The 19,905-nt window shown below is 34.8% G+C and overlaps 1 protein-coding gene across 3 annotated transcripts in view; it reads left to right on the top strand.

The window, feature by feature from the left end:
* LOC106073722 (pikachurin-like) overlaps window positions 1–19,905 on the top strand; it is a 38,322-nt gene that overhangs the window by 4,290 nt on the left and 14,127 nt on the right. For all 3 annotated transcript variants that reach the window (XM_056028957.1, XM_056028956.1, XM_056028959.1), the window contains exons 2-6: window positions 722–934; window positions 5,752–5,874; window positions 16,875–17,282; window positions 18,170–18,371; window positions 19,187–19,331. In XM_056028957.1, coding sequence (XP_055884932.1) covers window positions 829–934; window positions 5,752–5,874; window positions 16,875–17,282; window positions 18,170–18,371; window positions 19,187–19,331 — 984 coding nt within the window. In that variant the 5' untranslated portion in view covers window positions 722–828. The remainder of the gene's footprint in view (window positions 1–721; window positions 935–5,751; window positions 5,875–16,874; window positions 17,283–18,169; window positions 18,372–19,186; window positions 19,332–19,905) is intronic.

Here is a 19,905-nt window from a genome sequence, read left to right as displayed (position 1 = left end):
GCACCTTTGTGACGTCACGTTTTTAAAAACTAAAAACATCTCGCAGAACCCCGTTTTTTGGGGGGCGTGGAGAATTTTTTGTCTAATTTATTAAATATAAAATTTTCCGAGCATTTAAATAAAAAATGATATAATGTTTACTATTACAACTTTTTACGCAGAATTTAAATATGTCAATAACTAAAATTTGAAAAACTATCGGAGTTTCCCTTTAAGAGTCTGTAAATTTACTAGTAACTAGATCTACAACTACATTCTATATCTCTCTAGAATTTAGAGATAAAAATATAAAAATAATTTGGAAATATAGATAGATTAGATTTTACTATAATAATAATTAATAATGAGTAAATCATTAGATTTAGATTTTAGAGTAAGTAGGCTTAATTAGATCAAGATCTTGATCTAGTAATCTAGTATACATTTATTAATTTTTATACTGATATTAAGCTTTTTTATCTATAACAGTAAATCTACTTCTATTAAGATTTAAAATCTAGTGGTGAAGAAATTCTAGATTTTAAATTATAAAGATTATTATGTTATATTTTAATTATAATTTAAAAAATTTTATAACAATTTTTGATTATGTAAAATTCTTAATGCCTGTGTTCCTAATGCCTTGATATCTAATTGTTTACAATGTGACCAATTACAAAAGTTATTTATAGAAAGGTAGAAGCTCTGTCTCATTTTTTCAATCTGTTTCAACTAATTGTAGATTAATTCACTGTGGATGTTTCACAACATTTGCCTCATGGTGCTGTAGTGACATACTGGATATTTATAAAAGGAACTGACATAAAGAAGCACATCTAGACAAGGATCATGCCATCACAAATGACTCTCTCTATCAAATTGTACTTGGCTGTTTTGTCCATATGGTCTGTCTCTGCTGGACAAAGTCGCGGAAAAATTGTGGCATTTTTTCAGAGTAAGTTTATTGTACTATTATATTAATTTACGTTTTATTTTGTAGATGTCTAGTATTTTAGTACAAGTTATTCATTAAGCTTAGCTTAGCTTCCAAACTGAGTGTGTCTTGGGTTTGAATCTTGGTGAAGACTGCAATTTTGTATTTTTGGGATTTTTAGGATGTCATGAGTCTAATGGGTACCTGAGATAACTTGGGGAAAGGAAAGGCGGTTGGTAGTTGTGCTCACCACATGACATCCTCATTAACTGTTGGTCATAGAAACAAATGAACTTTACACCATCTGCTCTATAGATTGCAAGGTCTGAAAGGGGTTCTTTACTGTACTGATTTATAAAAACCTTCAGCATTTATATGTCATACGTTTATAAAAAGGGGTAATGTAGTGCTGACTTGTTTGAAGAGCTTGATTGTCTAGCTGGAACAGAGAGATTTGACATTGAGTCCCTGTAGGCTTGGGATTTTAAGTTGTTTCTGGGTCCACTGTATTCAAGTGCATATCAGAATCATATTTGGTAGGGAAAGTAATTATTGCTGGGAATTTTCGCTGGTGACAGAGTTGACCATTTGGATTTTTTTTCTCTTATTGTGATGATGAGTTGCCTGAATGCATGTTTTCAATTTTAAATTATGTCAGAAGACTATTACGAACATTTATGTGTCCCTTTAAATGGCTTGCTCTCCTCAGAGATCATTTCCATTTAAAATACATATTCGCACCGCTCTACCTTCATAGCTCTTGAAACTAAGTGCACAAAACTACTCTCTTATAAACAGATTATCACGCCCAAGCTGCTAACTCAACTGACAGTGAATAACTTTTGAAAACTAATTTTAATAAAGTTTCTGTCTGCACATTTGGCAGTAATTGATTAGAAAATCAAACATCACAAATAATTTGTAAACTTGTTAACAGGCAACATGACTACAAAATGTGTTTACAGATAAGCTAAAGTAACAATGAAAATCTTGTTCAAACAGGCCAAATGCATTAAATGCAAAGAAAAATGAATACATCCGCTTTGTGTTTCCACCAAATACTGTGCTGGACTCTTCAGCTATTAATGTCTTCGAAGCTGCTTTCGTATTACTTTTCTTGAATTTCGGGTGTTGGACATCTTCCTTGATGCCTAAAGAAATCAATCCACACTGACTGCTTAAACAATCTAATGAACCAAAGGAGGGAAACAAAAAAGTGTAATAAGCAAAACATGGCTGCAGCTTATGATTAATTTCATTTATATCTAGACAATGTAGGCTCAGGGAACTTTGAGACTTAAATGATATAACACAAACTAATTGAAACGAGTTTTGAACAGGTAAATTTTAATGTTATGGGAAGTGTGTTCTGATCTCAATGGAAAGCAAGTTCTAAGCTTCTTTGTTGTTTGTAGGTATGGTCACATCTGGCCTGCTTATCTAGGCATGGGCAGATAGAGATCCTTGTAAAGCTGGCCTATGTGTGGATCAAATGAGACAGTTACAAAACAAAATTAACATTATTATTAGTGCTCAATTGTTAGTTTGTAGCTCCAAACAGCTAGTACAACATAGCTGATGAAGGTGTACTATACTTTTAATATAGACCTTCAAATAAACTTGAACAAACTTTTTGACTGAATACAACTGAATGTAGTTTTTATTAACAATTTACACAGTTTCAACTTGAAAGTAGATGAATTTGGAAAAAAGTGAAAAGATAATGAAAACAAGAAATAACTCCCTTCAAATACACATCTTTTCTGTCTCACTTCTCTGGTTAGTCTCCTCTTCAACTTTCCCATCAGTTTTATTTCCTGAAATTTGTTTTGTGGACTATTGTAACAATATTTACGTTATTCTGCTAACATTAGTTTTGAAGATGTATTATTAATGGTGTTATCAGGGTATATCAAATTGTAAAAGGAATGTAACAATGAGATTCAATGCGAAATGTTATACATTTATGGATTGCTTGTTGAATTCAAACTAAGTTAAAATTGATAGCAAAACAAATTAAATATTAAACCTTGAAATTCATTTTAAAAGATCTCTAAATAATAATACCACAGAGCTTATTGTAATAATTTTTTAATTTTTAGTAAAAAAAAGATCCCCCCCCCCCCCACTTTCTTTTTCTAGTGCATTTTTTTTTTAGAGGAAGGGGAGATAAACAAGACTACTAAAAGATTTTTTTTTATTGCCAGCTATCAGTTGTTTTAATTTAGAATCCCAATTAATCAATAACTGACTCTGGTGCTAGTAAGCACTCTAGCAAGACGAACTCCACAAACTCAAACCAAGATGAATTGCAACTTGGCATTTAAAGGTTTCTCAGTGGGACTACATCAAATTATAATTCTATTTCTCATCTACGTCAAAACTATCTCTCTGCTGGGATATAGATTATGTCTGATGTGAAATGTGATCTGTAGGAAGACAAATCACAATAAATAGTTTACATCATTTGTTTCCTATTCTTTGTTGTCGTTTTTTTTTTTCCTGTATGTGCTTTGGACGCACAAGTCAAGAAAATTTGCTTGATTATTGAAGTAGACATTGAGATGGCTCTGTCTATACCATGTATAAATTATTAGTGTTTTTGTTGAAACAAGAATGCAATCTTATCTTGTAAATTAAGTTCTACATGTGTTGATGTGTTAAACTAGTCATGCATGTTAATTAGAGACTTAAACTCTGCTAAGTGGTTTTCCTCGCTGATTCATACTACTCATTCTAAGCTCAATGTGGAAGCAGAAGCACTTGTACTCATGTGTCCTAGCGTGTATGGAAAAAGAAATGTTTTTATTTTGTGTGTGTGTGTGTGTTTTTTTTTTATAGTATTTTGAAACATTTTTTATTATTTATTGATCTCAGATAAATTCTGTGTAAGTTGTATTATAATTAACAATATATACATTTTTACATAAACTTTACTAGAAAACAATTTTTTTTTATCAGAATCTAAATTTGTGTGCACCCACCCCCATCACATTTCTAATTACTATTCTAGTTTTCATGTGCAGTTGTTTTTTGTTTTTTTTTAAATATTATTCAGTGCTCTGTTTATTTGAGTGAAAATAATGTCTTTCATGCCTTCAGGCAGCACAACTCTGCAGAGTTATCCCTCTTGTGTTTGTCTTGGCCCTGACTTGGTGGAGGGTCATAATTCCCATAGACCCAAGCCACACAGTTTACTTGATCTGGTACACATGTTGTCTGCTGGACACCAGATCAATAAGTGACCTCCTGGGTGGAGCTGTTGAGTCATCTAGACTTTTTGTCTGGTGCACAGATTATTGCAATGGGCTTGCATCTAATAGCCCCCCCCCCCTTATTAGGCACAAAAACCTATTGAGTGAAGGTCTTATATTAAACCATTGTTCTTTTCCCAAGACATGATTTCTTTTTGTTGAATGTGTGTGTGTTAGCTTCTTCTTTACAGCCTTATTCTATTTCCATATAATCTATATATGTCGTGAATTTGCTTATTTGGTTGTCACCCCTTAGTGTTTGTTTACATTTGTTAGCCTGTGTACTCACTGTATTCCGTGTTGTGATCTCTACTATGTGTGTAGTTGTTTGTCATTCATTGAAATAAAGCTTTGAATGTAACATGGTATTGTTATTATTAAGTACAACAATATATATATATTTTTTTTTTTTTACATTTCAACCATTTCTAACTTTTATTAGAATTTTCATTTTTGGTAAATAATCATCTCTTACATATTTATCTTACAATCAGATATATATATATATATATATATATATATATATATATATATATATATATATATATATAAGAAAAGATAATTTTTGTTTGGTCCAATGAAATGGAAATTAAAGTGGAAGGTTATCACATATATATTTATATATATATTGATCTTATTCTTAAACAAATAAAAGCAAGAATTATTTTTAGCATCAATGTTAATATCAATTTCTTATTAACATTAGCAGTGACATTGACATTTTTGCTAATTTATTTTTTATATAAGTGTTTAAAAAAAAGCCAGTTATTGTTTCTTCTTATCATGATTACTAACAAGTTCAGATTATCAGATTCTCATTCCATGGTTCAGTGACACATGGTTTCAAGAGCCCTTGTATGTTGTTTGTCTTGGACAATTGAACAAGAATTTGTTTTTCATCTTTGTGCTTCTTTGAAAGTTTTTTTTTTTTAATGGGTCACCAAAAAAATTATTATTGAAAATTTTATGAAAGAATGTTAACTTGTTATAATATTGATGCAAAATAATTGAATCCACAGAATATACTATCATTATATAAAGTCCAACATCAAGACTGTTAGAAATATTATGTTTTATTTTTTTTTAAAGTATTAAGTCACATACTAACTTTGTAACTTCACTTGTACCATGGTCATATCACTGAGTCCACTACTTGGCTTCACAACACTTTTTTTATCAACTTAATTTGTCACATGAATTCCAACTTAATCCTAACATTAATTACTTCATCAACTGACTTGTTACAACTTCTTGACTTCATCAAGTCATTTCCCCACTTGTTCTAGAGACTGAACTACTTGACTTGCTACAACTAATTGCTTACTGCATCATCATTTTACCTCTTTGACTTGCTACCACTACTGACCAGACTCTTGATCTCTCATACGACCTTACTTCCTGTCATACATGACCCATGTTCTCTTTTTACATTTTCATGATAGTATGATTGGCGTGTGTGTGTGTGTGTGTGGGGGGGGGGGCTCTCTGAGTTTGTGGTATAACACAAACTCCTTTTGTCATTTTATCTGTGACACTTGTTGCAACTGAATCTCTATGTGTGTACTCTGTTTGATCTCTGTCCAGCTTCTTGTGCTACAGCCGCCCCTAATCCCTGTGAACAAGTGTGTACAGACATCAGAAGTGGTGGTTTCTACTGCGAGTGTAATGATGGGTACACTATTAACACTGATGGCATGACTTGCACTGGTAAGTAGCTGGTTCATTCGTGTACATTTGTTGATTCCCCCTTCCCCCTATTCTTTCAATGAGGGCTAAGTAGTAAAGTGCTTGGCTTCCAAACCATTTAGGTTTACAACACTTTGAGATAATGATTAATGTCAGGTCACTGTGTTGTAGAGAAAGTTGGTATTGCAACTTTGCTTTCTCTTGGTGCCTTAAGACCTTCAGGCTTCATCTAGAGAAAGTTGTTACAGGCTTCATCTAGAGAAAGTTGTTACAGGCTTCATCTAGAGAAAGTTGTTACAGGCTTCATCTAGAGAAAGTTGTTACAGGCTTTATCTAGAGAAAGTTGTTACAGGCTTCATCTAGAGAAAGTTGTTACAGGCTTCATCTAAAGAAAGTTGTTACAGGCTTCATCTAGAGAAAGTTGTTACAGGCTTCATCTAGAGAAAGTTGTTACACATCAGTGTGTGAATTCATTGTTCCAAACTGTCACAGTCTTAGTTGACATTGCATGATCTTAAGTTCACGTCATGTTAATAGTTTAAAAGACACGTGGAATTCCTGATGTAGAAAACAGGAAGTAGAATGAAAAGTTGACTTTGAGTTCAGTCAAAATCAAGTAAGTAAGGTCTTGCTCCCGGTACAGGAAGGTTGGACGTTCCCTCCTGGACTGGTGGATATGTATGCATATAGCATGAGAGTCGAAGGACTAGTCATTGTTGATTAATAATATTTGAGAGTTGACTTCATTATGTGCTTATTGAATATTAAGGTATTATTCGTATTTCAATGGATATCTATAGTTGAAGCTCCAGTGTCACTAGTAGTAATTGTTCTTATTGTTACCCGCTGAGATGCGGACGTGATTTGTTGTTAACGTATTGGATACTTTTGATACCGCTGTTATGCGGATATGATTATTATTTCTTGACTTGTAGCACTAACAAGGAGTGCAGTATATTATTATTATGTTGTAAATAAAATCTTCATGTTGTCTGCTGAACGGACTTGAGTCAGTCGTATAGTGTTTGTCTCGTCACGTGTCTAGAGCACTTCAGGAAGTAAGAACCCAGTATTACACCATTCAATCAGTCTCTGGTATTCGTCATGTCATTCATTGACATTTTTGGTGGCCAGTATGTTGTGTGCTAGACACGCACGGACTCAACTCAAACACCACTCAAGCGAAACCAGTCACAAGTATTCAAGTAGATCATCATTGAACTAACCTGAGCCTGCACTTTTTCACCGGTTGACCTGACCCGTATTTACTAGAGTCCACTTTATCATTGACCAATTCGAACTTAACATCAATAGCGTGTATATTTTAAAGCTGGTCAATGCTTATTTCTCCACTATTGTCGACATCTTGAGATTTAGCACGGCGTGACATCACCATCGGCAGAAACCGAAGACAGTTGATACATTTGTGTGGATGAAAAACTGAAGGCGTCGCTCGAAGACAGCTGATACATTTGTGTGGGTGAAAAACTCAAGGCGTCGCTCGAAGACAGTTGATACATTTGTGTGGGTGAAAAATTCAAGGCGTCGCCTGAAGACAGATGATACATCGTTTCCACGTGAGCGCTCGTCACCAACGTTTGACACGCTCTTGCATTGTCGAGGTCTCACCTTACATTGCTATACAGAAGGTCCTCCATTTAGACCTCTGTTCACTTATGGTCATTCTGTTTTTTCAGAGACGTTACATATTTGGATTATCTAAGCTGAAGTCTTCCACTTAAGTACTGTTGGATTTATTGGATTATTTATACGAATGTTCAAGTACTTTTGGATTATTGATCTTTGACGTTGAAGTTGGACTAACTTGTACCTATTGGCGCTCTCCTAGTCATCGTTGTACACCGAAGAAACACGTGCCTGCATTACTACACTTAACTCTTGGATTATCTTATTGGATTATTTGGATTACCTGTTGGACTTGTGTTAATTGTAAAGGTCAAGAGAAAATATTTTTTGACATTACTTGAGCATTTGAGCCATCTTATGGCATATGACTGGATTATTTTACTACTACTTTGATGCTCACATTGATGTGTATTCTCAATCGGATTACTTAGTTACCTTACCCATGGATTATTATGGAACTACTCAAGCTGTATTTGTATTTGACAAGCTACAAAAGAAAGAATCTGTAAGTTATAATTAAGAATTGGATATATGATTAATAAAGTACATTGATTTTGCTGTGGTATAGCAGTAATTGAAGTTGATTATATAGAGAGTTAGTGATAGATAACTCTTGGAACCATATTAAACTGATTTTCATTTTTTATATTTGTTACCTTAAAGGGCGGTCGGCGTGGGTCTGTCTTATGTTTTGAGACTGAAGCGGCACAATTTATTTGTTCCGTTCCATTTCACTTCATCTGATAGGGATCTTTAGGGATTTTCTTTTCATTCTCCTAGTCCTAATAAGGTCCGAGTAGACCAGCCTTGTTCGGTAGGGACTTCTAGATCATTTAGAAATTTTTCGTTTAGTCGTATATAGTTATGTTTGTACAATCGTAGTGTAATTTCTCTTCGCATTCATATTGTTTGTTTGTGTAAGTCTTGTATTTACATATTTGTGATTCTCCTGTCAAAGTCTTCTATTTATTGATTTCTTTTAAAGCAGACTGTATTGTTATCTATATTGTTTTTGTGTTCGTCACTTATCCTTTAATTTATCTCTTTATTCTCTCATTAATTTTTTTTTTTCATTTTTTCACTGCACATATAACATGTTACAAAGATATATTTGAAGTAATAATATTGTGTACATATATACTATCACTTGAATTAGAGCTTCATTTTTTCAGCTCTTGTACCTATTTTGTATTGATACATTTCTCATACTATGATCACATTTTGTGTTGATACATTTTGACGCAACACTTGTTACTATTGACTAATTTGTACATTACATCTAGCACAAATTAACAACAAGGTTTACTTTGTTTTGTTACATTTTTTGAACTTGATTATTTTGTGAATATAATTTTGGCACAGCATTTGTCACTATTAATTATTTAGTACATTGTATTTGGCACACATTGATTACAAACTCAACACATTTATTGGCCATCTATTATTTAAATATCAAAGATACATGCAAAGTGAGACATTATTATTTGTATTTTGATAACTAAGCACTCACTACACAGTTAATACTACATACAGATTGGAATCCTATATATTTGTTGACTTTATACACGTTGAAGATTATTTAATATTTATTGACATTATACACACTTGAAGCCTAAGCCCATACCTATCAACAATGTCTACCTATGATAAAATCTTGGAGTTGGCCAGAGAAATGGAAGGGTGAAAAGAAAAGAGAATTTATCGAAAGAGAATTGGATGAATTAAAGAAGAAAGAACGTGAAGTAGCGGAACGAGAGGAACGAGCGGCAGAAAGAGCGCATCAGAAAGAAATGAAAGAAATAGAGGGAAAAGTTGAGTTAGCTAAACTGGAAGCTGCAAAAGTGAATCCGAACGTATTACAACTGACACAGCAAGCCAAACCATACGTTTCAAAGTTCCATAAGTTCAATGAGAAAAATGAAACTCTTGAAAACTACATCGTGCAATTTGAGCACATAGCCTCAACGTATGACATGTCTCCCAGAGATATGGCCAAGCACCTACTCGCCAATCTCGCAGGTGAACCGCTGAACATAATAGCCACCCTGACACCTGAACAAAAGACTGACTACAAGGCTGTGAAAAACAGACTCCTCGAACACTTTGGCAAATCCGAGGACCATTACAGAAAACTCTTCCGAGACATCAGATTGCAAAAGAACGGTGATTACAACAGAATTATTTTCGAAATTAAGCAAAATATCTTAAAGTGGCTCGAACTCTCCAACTGTGACATGAAGAAACCAGACCAAATCATTGATATGTTCTTAATTGACAGTGTACTATTGAATGTTACAGACAACGTTTTCACTTTCCTGAAAGAGAAGAAAATTAAAAACGAAACAGAACTCATAACTAACCTGAATTTATTCAAAGACAGCCATCCTAATCACACCATCGACAGAAGAGACCATCAAATAGCTGCCACCATTAACACTGATTCAAGTAAATTCAAGTACAGCAACAATAAAACCTGCTTTAACTGCGGCATAAAGGGTCACATAAAGAGCCAATGTAGATCAATCAACAGAAGCACTTTCCAATATCGAAGTGGCACATATCGGGACAATAAACATGACAACAGAAGAAACAGCAGAGCAACCCAGAGTTACAGCCCTAATGATAGAAGAAGGCAATACAACACCAACAACGATAATTACAACTTCCAGAACTATCAAAGAAGACAGCAATACAATACCAACAACTTTCAGAACTATCACAGACAGTCCAGACGTGATGGCCACGAACGAAACAGATACAACAGAAATACTTCAAACAGATGGCAAAGTAACAGCAACAATAGAATCCATAGCAGTTATGACAACTCAGCCGCAACTCTTAGAACTAATAGACAGGAACAAGTAGCGTTCATGAACTCATCCATGTCAAAGCTAAATTTTTATCCTGCATTTGTAAATGGAATGGTTACGAACTCACTACGAGACAGTGGAGCTTCATGCATAGTAATCAATGCAAAATTTTTGAAGCCAGGCCAGAAACTTAAAGACAAAATCAAGATCACATACGCAAACAAAGAAAAATTTGACATCTGTGAAACGGCCATTGTTCACATTGACTCACCATGGATCACTGGTGAAAGAAAGGTGATAGTTATGGACACACCAGCACAGGACCTCATTATAGGGAATGTGGATGGTGTAAGAGACATTAGTGATAAAGAAATAATGGATTGGCTGGAAAATAAACGTAACCAATTGGAAACATGCCAACCAATGACAACAAACATGTATTATACTGACGCCAAACAGAAAGAAAATATGTATACCCAAGCCTCACAAACTGATTCCCTCAATGAACTCATCAATTCAGAACCAGAGAGAGACACTGAAATAGCAGCAGTGCTAACAAGAGGTCAAATCAAAAGAATGAATAATCAGGACAGTCATATACACCCTGAAGTACTCAATATCTCAGAAGTCGGTGTAAGTAGAGAGGAACTAATCGAGGCACAACACAAGGATCCTCTGATTCCAATTCTATTAAAAAATAGGAAGAATGGAAAGAACAGCCATGACTGCATTAACGGTGTAGCTGTACGCCATAACACCACAAGGAATCAGAGCAAACTACAAATTATCATTCCACAAGTATTGAAAGGAAAAATATTAGCAATGGCACATGATGACCCCTTGGCTGGTCACATGGGAAAAAGAAAAACATATGACAGGATCATTGATAGATTCTTCTGGCCCAAGATGAAAAAAGATGTACAACACCACATCAACAGTTGCACGAAATGTGCACAACAAAGGACCGCAACCAAAGCACCACTACAAAAGTCAGACGCATCAAGACATTTCTGGGACAAGATTGCGATAGATATAGTTGGCCCATTGAACATTAGCAGCAAGGGAAACAGATACATCCTCACAGTCATTGACATGTACACCAGATGGGCAGAAGCGTACCCCCTGAAAGACATCAGCGCAGACACTATTTGCTCAACACTTCGACACCTGTTTTTAAGATTTTCGTTCCCAAACAAGTTGTTATCCGACAATGCCTCCAACTTCACATCTCAATTGAACAAGGCATTTGCCGAAATGTGCAACATAAGGTTGATACACAGCACGGTCTACAATCCGCAGTCTAATGGTTGCATAGAATGCTGGAATAAAACAATGAAAGAAATGGTCAGAAAGCTGCAAAATGAGAGTATGGACAACTGGGATGAAGTCCTGGAATATATCACATCGGCCTACAGAACAACACGGCATGAAACCATAGGATTCTCGCCTTACGAGCTGGTCTTCGGAACAATACCAAAAGGTCCACTCCAACTATGGGCTGAAAATATGCTGAACCTAAGCGACAGGAAAACATCACACCCGTGGATAGTTGAAACAAAGGAGAACCTTAGACACGCCCTAAAAACAGCAGAAATAAATATGCAACGTAACCTAGACAGACATAGAGAAATCAAAAATAGGAACAGAAAATTAAAACAGGAGATTTGGTTTTCGCAAAGGTGGAAGGTATAGGTAGCAAATTGAAATCTGATGGTCCATACACTGTCGTTGAGAGGACTGGAAAGAAAACATACAAAGTCAAGAAAGACGACAAAGAAAAGCTTCTGAGTGTAGACAAACTAACAAAATTCGAACAAAGGAATGTGGAAGTAAACAGTATGCTAGTCGAAATTGTAACCCAAGATGACATAGAAACACAAGGGAACCCCGTTAATAACCTAATTTGTGCCATATACGACGAAGACAAACAGTATAAAATGAGCTTGGATAACTTCACCACTAAATTTCAGGATGTCATCACTGACAAGCTGGGTACAACAGACATCATCACACATAGGATAAAACTATGCACAAGCCTGCCAAAAAAGAACAAAGCCTACGAGATACCTCTGGCATACGAAGAACAAGTGAGAAAAGAGATGAATGATCTAATAGAGACAGGCAAGATCGAAAGATATGAATACAGCCCATACGCCTCTCCCATGGTTATAGTCAAGAAGAAGACAGGTGGTGTACGTGTTTGTTGCGACTACAGAGAGCTGAATAGTTGCACTGTTATTGATGCCGAACCTCTGCCTAATCCAGATAACATCCTTACCACACTCAGCAAAGCATCCATTTTTACAACAATGGATCTGAACCGGGGATTCTGGCAGATCAAAATGGACGATTGTTCAAAACATTACACAGCTTTCCAGTGTACTTTATCAGGCATAGAAGGACTGTACATCTGGAACGTGATGCCCTTCGGCCTAGTCAATAGCACAGCCACTTTCCAGAAATGCATGGGCAAGCTGCTACAAGGCATCCCACATGTGCTGTCGTACGTAGATGATATCTGTATCTACACTAATAGATGGGCGAAACACCTAGAGACACTTGAAACAGTATTGCTAAGACTCAGATCACATAACATGACACTAGCACCTAGCAAGTTAAACATAGGCCAGAATAAAATAGAATTTTTAGGGTACAATGTAGCACATAATACCATCACACCAACATCAGCAAATATCACCAAGATAGCTAAGATTAAAGAACCCAAGTCAAAAAAGGATATCAAATCAATTTTAGGCCTGTGCAATTTCTATAGGAGATTTGTACCAAAGTATTCTAGCATTGTACAACCTTTAGTAGAACTAACTAAGAAAAAGTATAGGGGAAATAAAATTAATCTAGATGACAACAGTAGGAAAGCACTAGATAGACTTAAAGAGATATTCACTGAGAAGCTAGAGTTAACTACCCCTGACATGAGCCAAAACTTTATTCTATACACAGACGCATCTGATACAGGGATAGGAGCCTGTCTGTTTCAACAAGTAAATTCACTACTTAAACCCATCACTCACATCAGCAGATCACTAACTGAGACAGAAATAAGGTACTCGGTAATAGAAAAAGAATGCCTTGCCATAGTGTGGGCAGTAGTTAAGCTAAAGAGGTATTTACTTGGGAGATTTTTTACAATCAAAACTGACCACAAACCTTTGATAGCTACTAAGTCCAAAAGGTCTGCAAACAATCGAATAAACAGATGGATGTTAACTCTGTTAGACTACAAATTCAATATAGAGAGTATACCAGGTCATGAGAATGCAATTGCTGATTATTTGTCAAGATACACTGTTCATGCCAATGACGCATTTGAAAACAATGACATTGTTCACATAAGTCAATAACTATAATTATCACACTATTTTACATAACACTAGCACCGTTAAGGACTCATTAGCCAGTACAAGTGTAATTCATTGAATCTGTTGATGCCATATTCTACATATAACTTTAATTGTATTAGTACAGATGACACTTTAAAAGGTCATATGTGTCCAAATTTTTGAAAATATGTAAATTATTTTTTCATAGTCCATTTGAACAGAACTCAGTCATATTGGAACCTGAATATGTGACACTATTTATTGAAATGTATTTTTCATTTTTTTCAAATGTACATAACCTTTGTAAATTGTATAGATTTGATTGTGACATTGATCTTCACTGATGAATTTATTTTCCCACATATCAGTTTTGAAGACTATTTGAGCTTAATCTATGGCTTGAAACGATATACTTGATGATATGTAATGCAAACAATGATTTTTTTTAAAAGAATATTGTATTTAATTAGTGAGATCTATTTGAGCATTATTGATGGCTCGTGAAGCAATACATTTGATGTGTGTCGTAGACACTGACTTTTTGAGAAGATTGTATTTAATATGAGAAAATTATTGGAGCATTATTGATGGCTCGTGAAGTAATATATTTGATGATGTGTGATGTAGACACTGATATTTTTTGAGGAGAAGATTGCATTTAATGACAAAACTTTTGGAGCATTATTGATGGCTCAAGCAGTATATTTTATATTATGTGATGATAACACTAATTTTGAGAAGAATATTGTATGGATATGAGAAAACTATCGAAGCATGATTAATGGCTCGAAGTAATATACTTGATTTTTGAAAGAACATTGTACTTGATTCATGAAGACTATTGGAGCACTATTAATGGCTCAAAGTAATATATTTGATTTTTGAATAGAACATTGTATTTGAGTGATGAAGACTATTAGAGCACTACTAATGGCTCGAAGTAATATATTTGATGTTACATAATGTGAAAAGCTGATTCATTTTTTTGAGAGAAGATTGTAACTTATACATATGTTAAAGCAACTTGAGTTCACAGTAAGACATATGAGCCAAATGAATATCAGGATAACGACCTTCACGCTTTAGTATGCTTATGACTTTGATGATTTAAATATGTTCTTCATAAATCATTATTGAAGAATATATTTTCTTGACTTTCATGATTTAGTTGCATTGTCAAAACATTGTCATTATTTTCGTACACAAACCATTGAGACAACATACATAGTTATTATAGAGATATTTCACTTGCATTGATTTATTTTAAAGAACATTGTCAATATTTTTTCATTTGACCATGTAACCATTGTCAATATTTTTCATTTGATTATGTAACCTGATTGGATAAACTAAGTATATTAGTATACGATCATTTTTCACGGCTGCTCTCACTCTGTTGTAAAATTAATATTGAAAGCATTCTATTGATGAATTGAGAATTTACTTTGAAATTTTGTGTAAAAAAAACAAAAACAAGACAACTTGCTTTTTTCAAATAATGTTGACAACTATAGTATAGTCTACACAGACAAATATTTTTTTTCAAATATTGTAAAGCCAAATGAGACCACAAATAGTCTCATCAAAATTTTTGATAGCATGATAAGACATGTGCAAGAGATTATAGCACATATTGTACATTTGTATATATTATTTTTTCTCTCAAAAGATGTGACTATACATTTAATAGTATTATTACTTAAATTTTTTAAAAGATTTTTACAAAATCTTTTTTTGAGGGAAAGGGCGTAATGTCACAGTCTTAGTTGACATTGCATGATCTTAAGTTCACGTCATGTTAATAGTTTAAAAGACACGTGGAATTCCTGATGTAGAAAACAGGAAGTAGAATGAAAAGTTGACTTTGAGTTCAGTCAAAATCAAGTAAGTAAGGTCTTGCTCCCGGTACAGGAAGGTTGGACGTTCCCTCCTGGACTGGTGGATATGTATGCATATAGCATGAGAGTCGAAGGACTAGTCATTGTTGATTAATAATATTTGAGAGTTGACTTCATTATGTGCTTATTGAATATTAAGGTATTATTCGTATTTCAATGGATATCTATAGTTGAAGCTCCAGTGTCACTAGTAGTAATTGTTCTTATTGTTACCCGCTGAGATGCGGACGTGATTTGTTGTTAACGTATTGGATACTTTTGATACCGCTGTTATGCGGATATGATTATTATTTCTTGACTTGTAGCACTAACAAGGAGTGCAGTATATTATTATTATGTTGTAAATAAAATCTTCATGTTGTCTGCTGAACGGACTTGAGTCAGTCGTATAGTGTTTGTCTCGTCACGTGTCTAGAGCACTTCAGGAAGTAAGAACCCAGTATTACACCATTCAATCAGTCTCTGGTATTCGTCATGTCATTCATTGACACAAACACAGAATTAGGATTTTTACCTTTACCTATCCCTTAGTCTGTTGGACCGTTAGGGCACCAAGCAAGACTCGTGGACCGTCTTTCTGCATTCCTCCCTGTGTTTAGCCTTGTTTAAAACCTTTTTCAATGGCAGGCCCATCCATTCTTGAATGTTGTCCTCCCATCGCTTTCTCTGTCTGCCTCTTCTTCTTTTTTCTTGGTACTGTTCCCTGAAGTAAGGTCTTTGCGAGTCCCACAGATACTGAGCATAAATTATTAGGAGAAAACATATCTTATATTTAAAAAAAAAATCATAAAGTAAATATATTTCCTATTTCTAACCCTAAAACAAATAGCCTAAAAGAATTCAACCATTGTTGTGGCCAGGGACATAGCTGGCTAGTGAGTGTGAGGGGTTCAAAGGTCCAGATTTACTCCTTTTTTTTTTAACTCTGATATCTGAGAGGTGGCTATAAATGGTAAACAAAAAGTCATGTGGCCAGTGGTCATTTTTGACAGACTGTTTATACTTCTTCAAACATATGTCAGGTGTCCATTTGGGTCTTGTGAACTTCATAATGTTCTAAATCCATACATACATATCAGAATCTAATCCAGAACTAGCTTGCTGGTCTTAGTCAAACTGAGGCTGCATACGCCATACTATATTTGTCAATTGTTTTACATGCTACAGATGTTCCTTCAGAATTGAAGATTATACATCTTAGCCCAAACCTCCTGGAGGATCGTGGGGGATGCCAGTCCAGAGCGCATATCACGTGACTTAAATTTTTTTTTCTGTTGTTGTTTATTTGTAGATGAAATAGTTATTTTGTGCTTCTGTTTTGTCAGGTCCTGCTAAACTTAACAAGCCAGGTGATAAGGCTGTCAGCGACAACGACATTGTCCAGGTGAAAAGTGTCGACTTGACCAAAGGTTTGCCTCCTTTGCAGTCCAGCGCCCACACGATGTGGCTCAAGTCAGACAGTAGCCTTGTACTGGACAGAAACACATACAAAGGGGGCTCCTCTATTTATAACATTCCAGAAGGAGGCAGCAGCAAGCTGGACTCGTACATGGACTATGACATCAAGGAGGGTGGGGATTATATTGAGGATTTGAACCAACCGCCGGAGCAGAAGAGCCCCATGACATCCTGTCATGGCATTGTGTGCCAGAACAATGGGACCTGTACTAGTGTCGATTCTAAAGGCGCATGTCTTTGTCCCTTAGGAACATATGGAACATACTGTGAGAGTGGTCAGTATTTGTGTTAGATACTTGGGCGGTCTTTACTTTTCTTTTGCTTTTTTTTTTTTAATTAACATAATCCCTTTAGTAGGATACAAATGGAAAAAGGTTCCTCAAAATTGAAGGCATTGCCATTGATAGTCTGATACATATTCTAAGGGATGATTTTTTAAGTAAGTGGAAGTTGTCCAGGAAAGTCATACTGAATTTATTTGCTTTTATATATATTAACAAAATTTTTGTTTAAGATATTATTTGTTTTGACAGCATATTAATAAAGGTTTTACACTACAGTCGGCAGACAGCGCGATTAAACTATAAATAATTAATATGCTAATAAACGATTTAAATAGATCAATCAAATTAAATAGGTCTTTAATAATTAAAGCTTTTATATAGTGCTACTTTCATGCTTATAGCATACTCAGAGCGCTATGGTCTAATCTCATTTGTAGACCAGGGGGGAGAGACGATATCTGGGAGAAGGTTTGCTGTGCTGCCTTTAGGCGCTCAGTAAACACAACTCTGCTCTAGTTGGGTGTCGAACCTCGAGCCTCCTTCATAGGTAGCCAAGACAAGCCAAGTTCAAGCGTACTTAGCCTCTCGACCACACTTCAACTCTAATTGATACTTGGCCTGTATTAAATAACATAATGGTAGTTAGTCATTGTGAATACAAGAGGAATATTATTATACTTGTTGTTCACTAAATTGAGTGAACATTCTTCCATATACCATTAAACCACATACATGCTATTAGAAGAATTTTGCAGGTAATTGAGTGCTTATATCCATTAACATTTCTGGCCATACAGAAGCATTGGAATATAGGTTGTGGTAAATAAATTTAGTACTGCTGCTGTGTCATATTTTAAAACTTGCTGTCTGTGTTTCAGAGATTGAAATTAAATACCCCAAGTTTACTGGTGATGGCTATTTAGCTTTGCCACTTCTCCGCAATGCTCACAGAGAGTTTCAAGTTGAACTCATCTTTCGTCCAGAGTCCTACGACGGGCTGGTGTTATTCAGTGCTGAAACTTCCAATGCAGAGAAAGATTTCTTTTCTGTTGTCTTGAGTGGTGGCTTTGTGACCTTCAGGTTAGTAACATTAGAGCCTTTCCCACATGTTTTTAACTTAAATCTATGTTGTTTGTTTAATATAATTTATAATATAGTTTAACAAAGTCTAAGACTGATGTGTATCTGGTACTTCTTCTTCTTCTTCTAGCCAGCTTTATTGCTGCTGAGCTGTGAGCTCTTTTGCAGATTGTGCCAAGGAAAAATAGTGTGCTGTTTTCTTCAGTTGTTCAGCACTGCCGTACAGGGTGTTGGTTATGTTGGGCTGTAGTGGAAGTAGGGTCTGCCTAAGGTGGATTTGGGAGGGGCATTCAAAGAGGATATGGTTTAAGGTTTCATAAGGGTGGGCGCAGTGTCTGCAAAGGGGGAGTTGTGTGGAGTTTATTTTGTTCAGATGGTAATTTAATAGAGGTGTGTGTCCTGTTCTTAATTGGAAAATTGTAGATTGTTCTTTGTGGGGGAGGAAGTTAATACTGTCCAGTTTGTTAGGCATAGTCATTTCTTTGTACATGGCTCTGCCTGTGTTTTCTGATGCCCATTGGTTGAGCCACTCCTCTTTGTGATTGTTGACTAACATTTGGTACTTTTAGATTAACTCTCTTTTAAGTCATTTCAATCAATTTGTTACATTTGGGTAATGTATTGAGTCCTTAAAAATTTGCAATTTTGCAATTTTCTTATAATTTTCTCAAATTTTTAATTATTTGGAGGGATTAAGGAATAAGCCGCCCTGCTAGTTTTATTTGATAAAGGTTTGTCACAGCTGGTGGCATGTTGGATTAAACCTTTTTAATTTTGTATCTACAGTTTTGCTTTTTATTTATTTCTGATGTTAGATTTGACTGTGGAACAGGACATGCTGAACTAAAGTCAACAACACAAGTGAAGCTAAATGCTTGGAACAGACTGGTCATTACTAGAGTAGACAATAAAGGCAAGCTAAAGCTGAACGAGGATCCTGTGACTGAAGGTGCTTCACAGGTACTAAGACAAAAAAATGTCATTCTACTTTCTACAAATAATCTCAAATGAAAAAGACTATTTGATCCACGTTATATCGATTTTTAAACTTTTTATGTGAATAGCCATGAAGCAGTCTAGTTGACATCTGCTTCATATTGTTTTTGAAATTAATAATGCATTAAGGTAAATTAAAATGTAGTATCATTTTTTCTTGTTTTAAAAAATTCAGTAAAACAATCAATAATTGATTGAAAAGAAGAAAAATATAGTCATGATGTTCATGTTCCCAATAATATTTGATTCTTAAAGTAAAATTATTTTTTAAAAGTTTCTTTGTAAAATTTAAGGTCAAACAGAACAAAAATTGCTTTATACTTTTCAAATGAACTCTAATTCAACATTGATTTGTCAATAATTATATAAATTTTAAGTGTAAATTTGAATATATTTTTTAAAATAACTTAATAGCTCTGTTAAATGTTTGCAATAATAATAATGATTTTTTTTTCTTTAACTCTGTAGGCACTATGTGCCATTTGAGATGTTTCTGAACAACTAAAATTGTATCAAGTCGTTACTTTATAGTGAACAA

The sequence above is a fragment of the Biomphalaria glabrata genome, chromosome 5 (genome assembly GCF_947242115.1).
Source record: "Biomphalaria glabrata chromosome 5, xgBioGlab47.1, whole genome shotgun sequence".
NCBI lineage: Eukaryota > Metazoa > Mollusca > Gastropoda > Planorbidae > Biomphalaria > Biomphalaria glabrata.
Note: the sequence above shows the minus strand (reverse complement) of the source record. Positions and strands in the feature narration are given on the sequence as shown.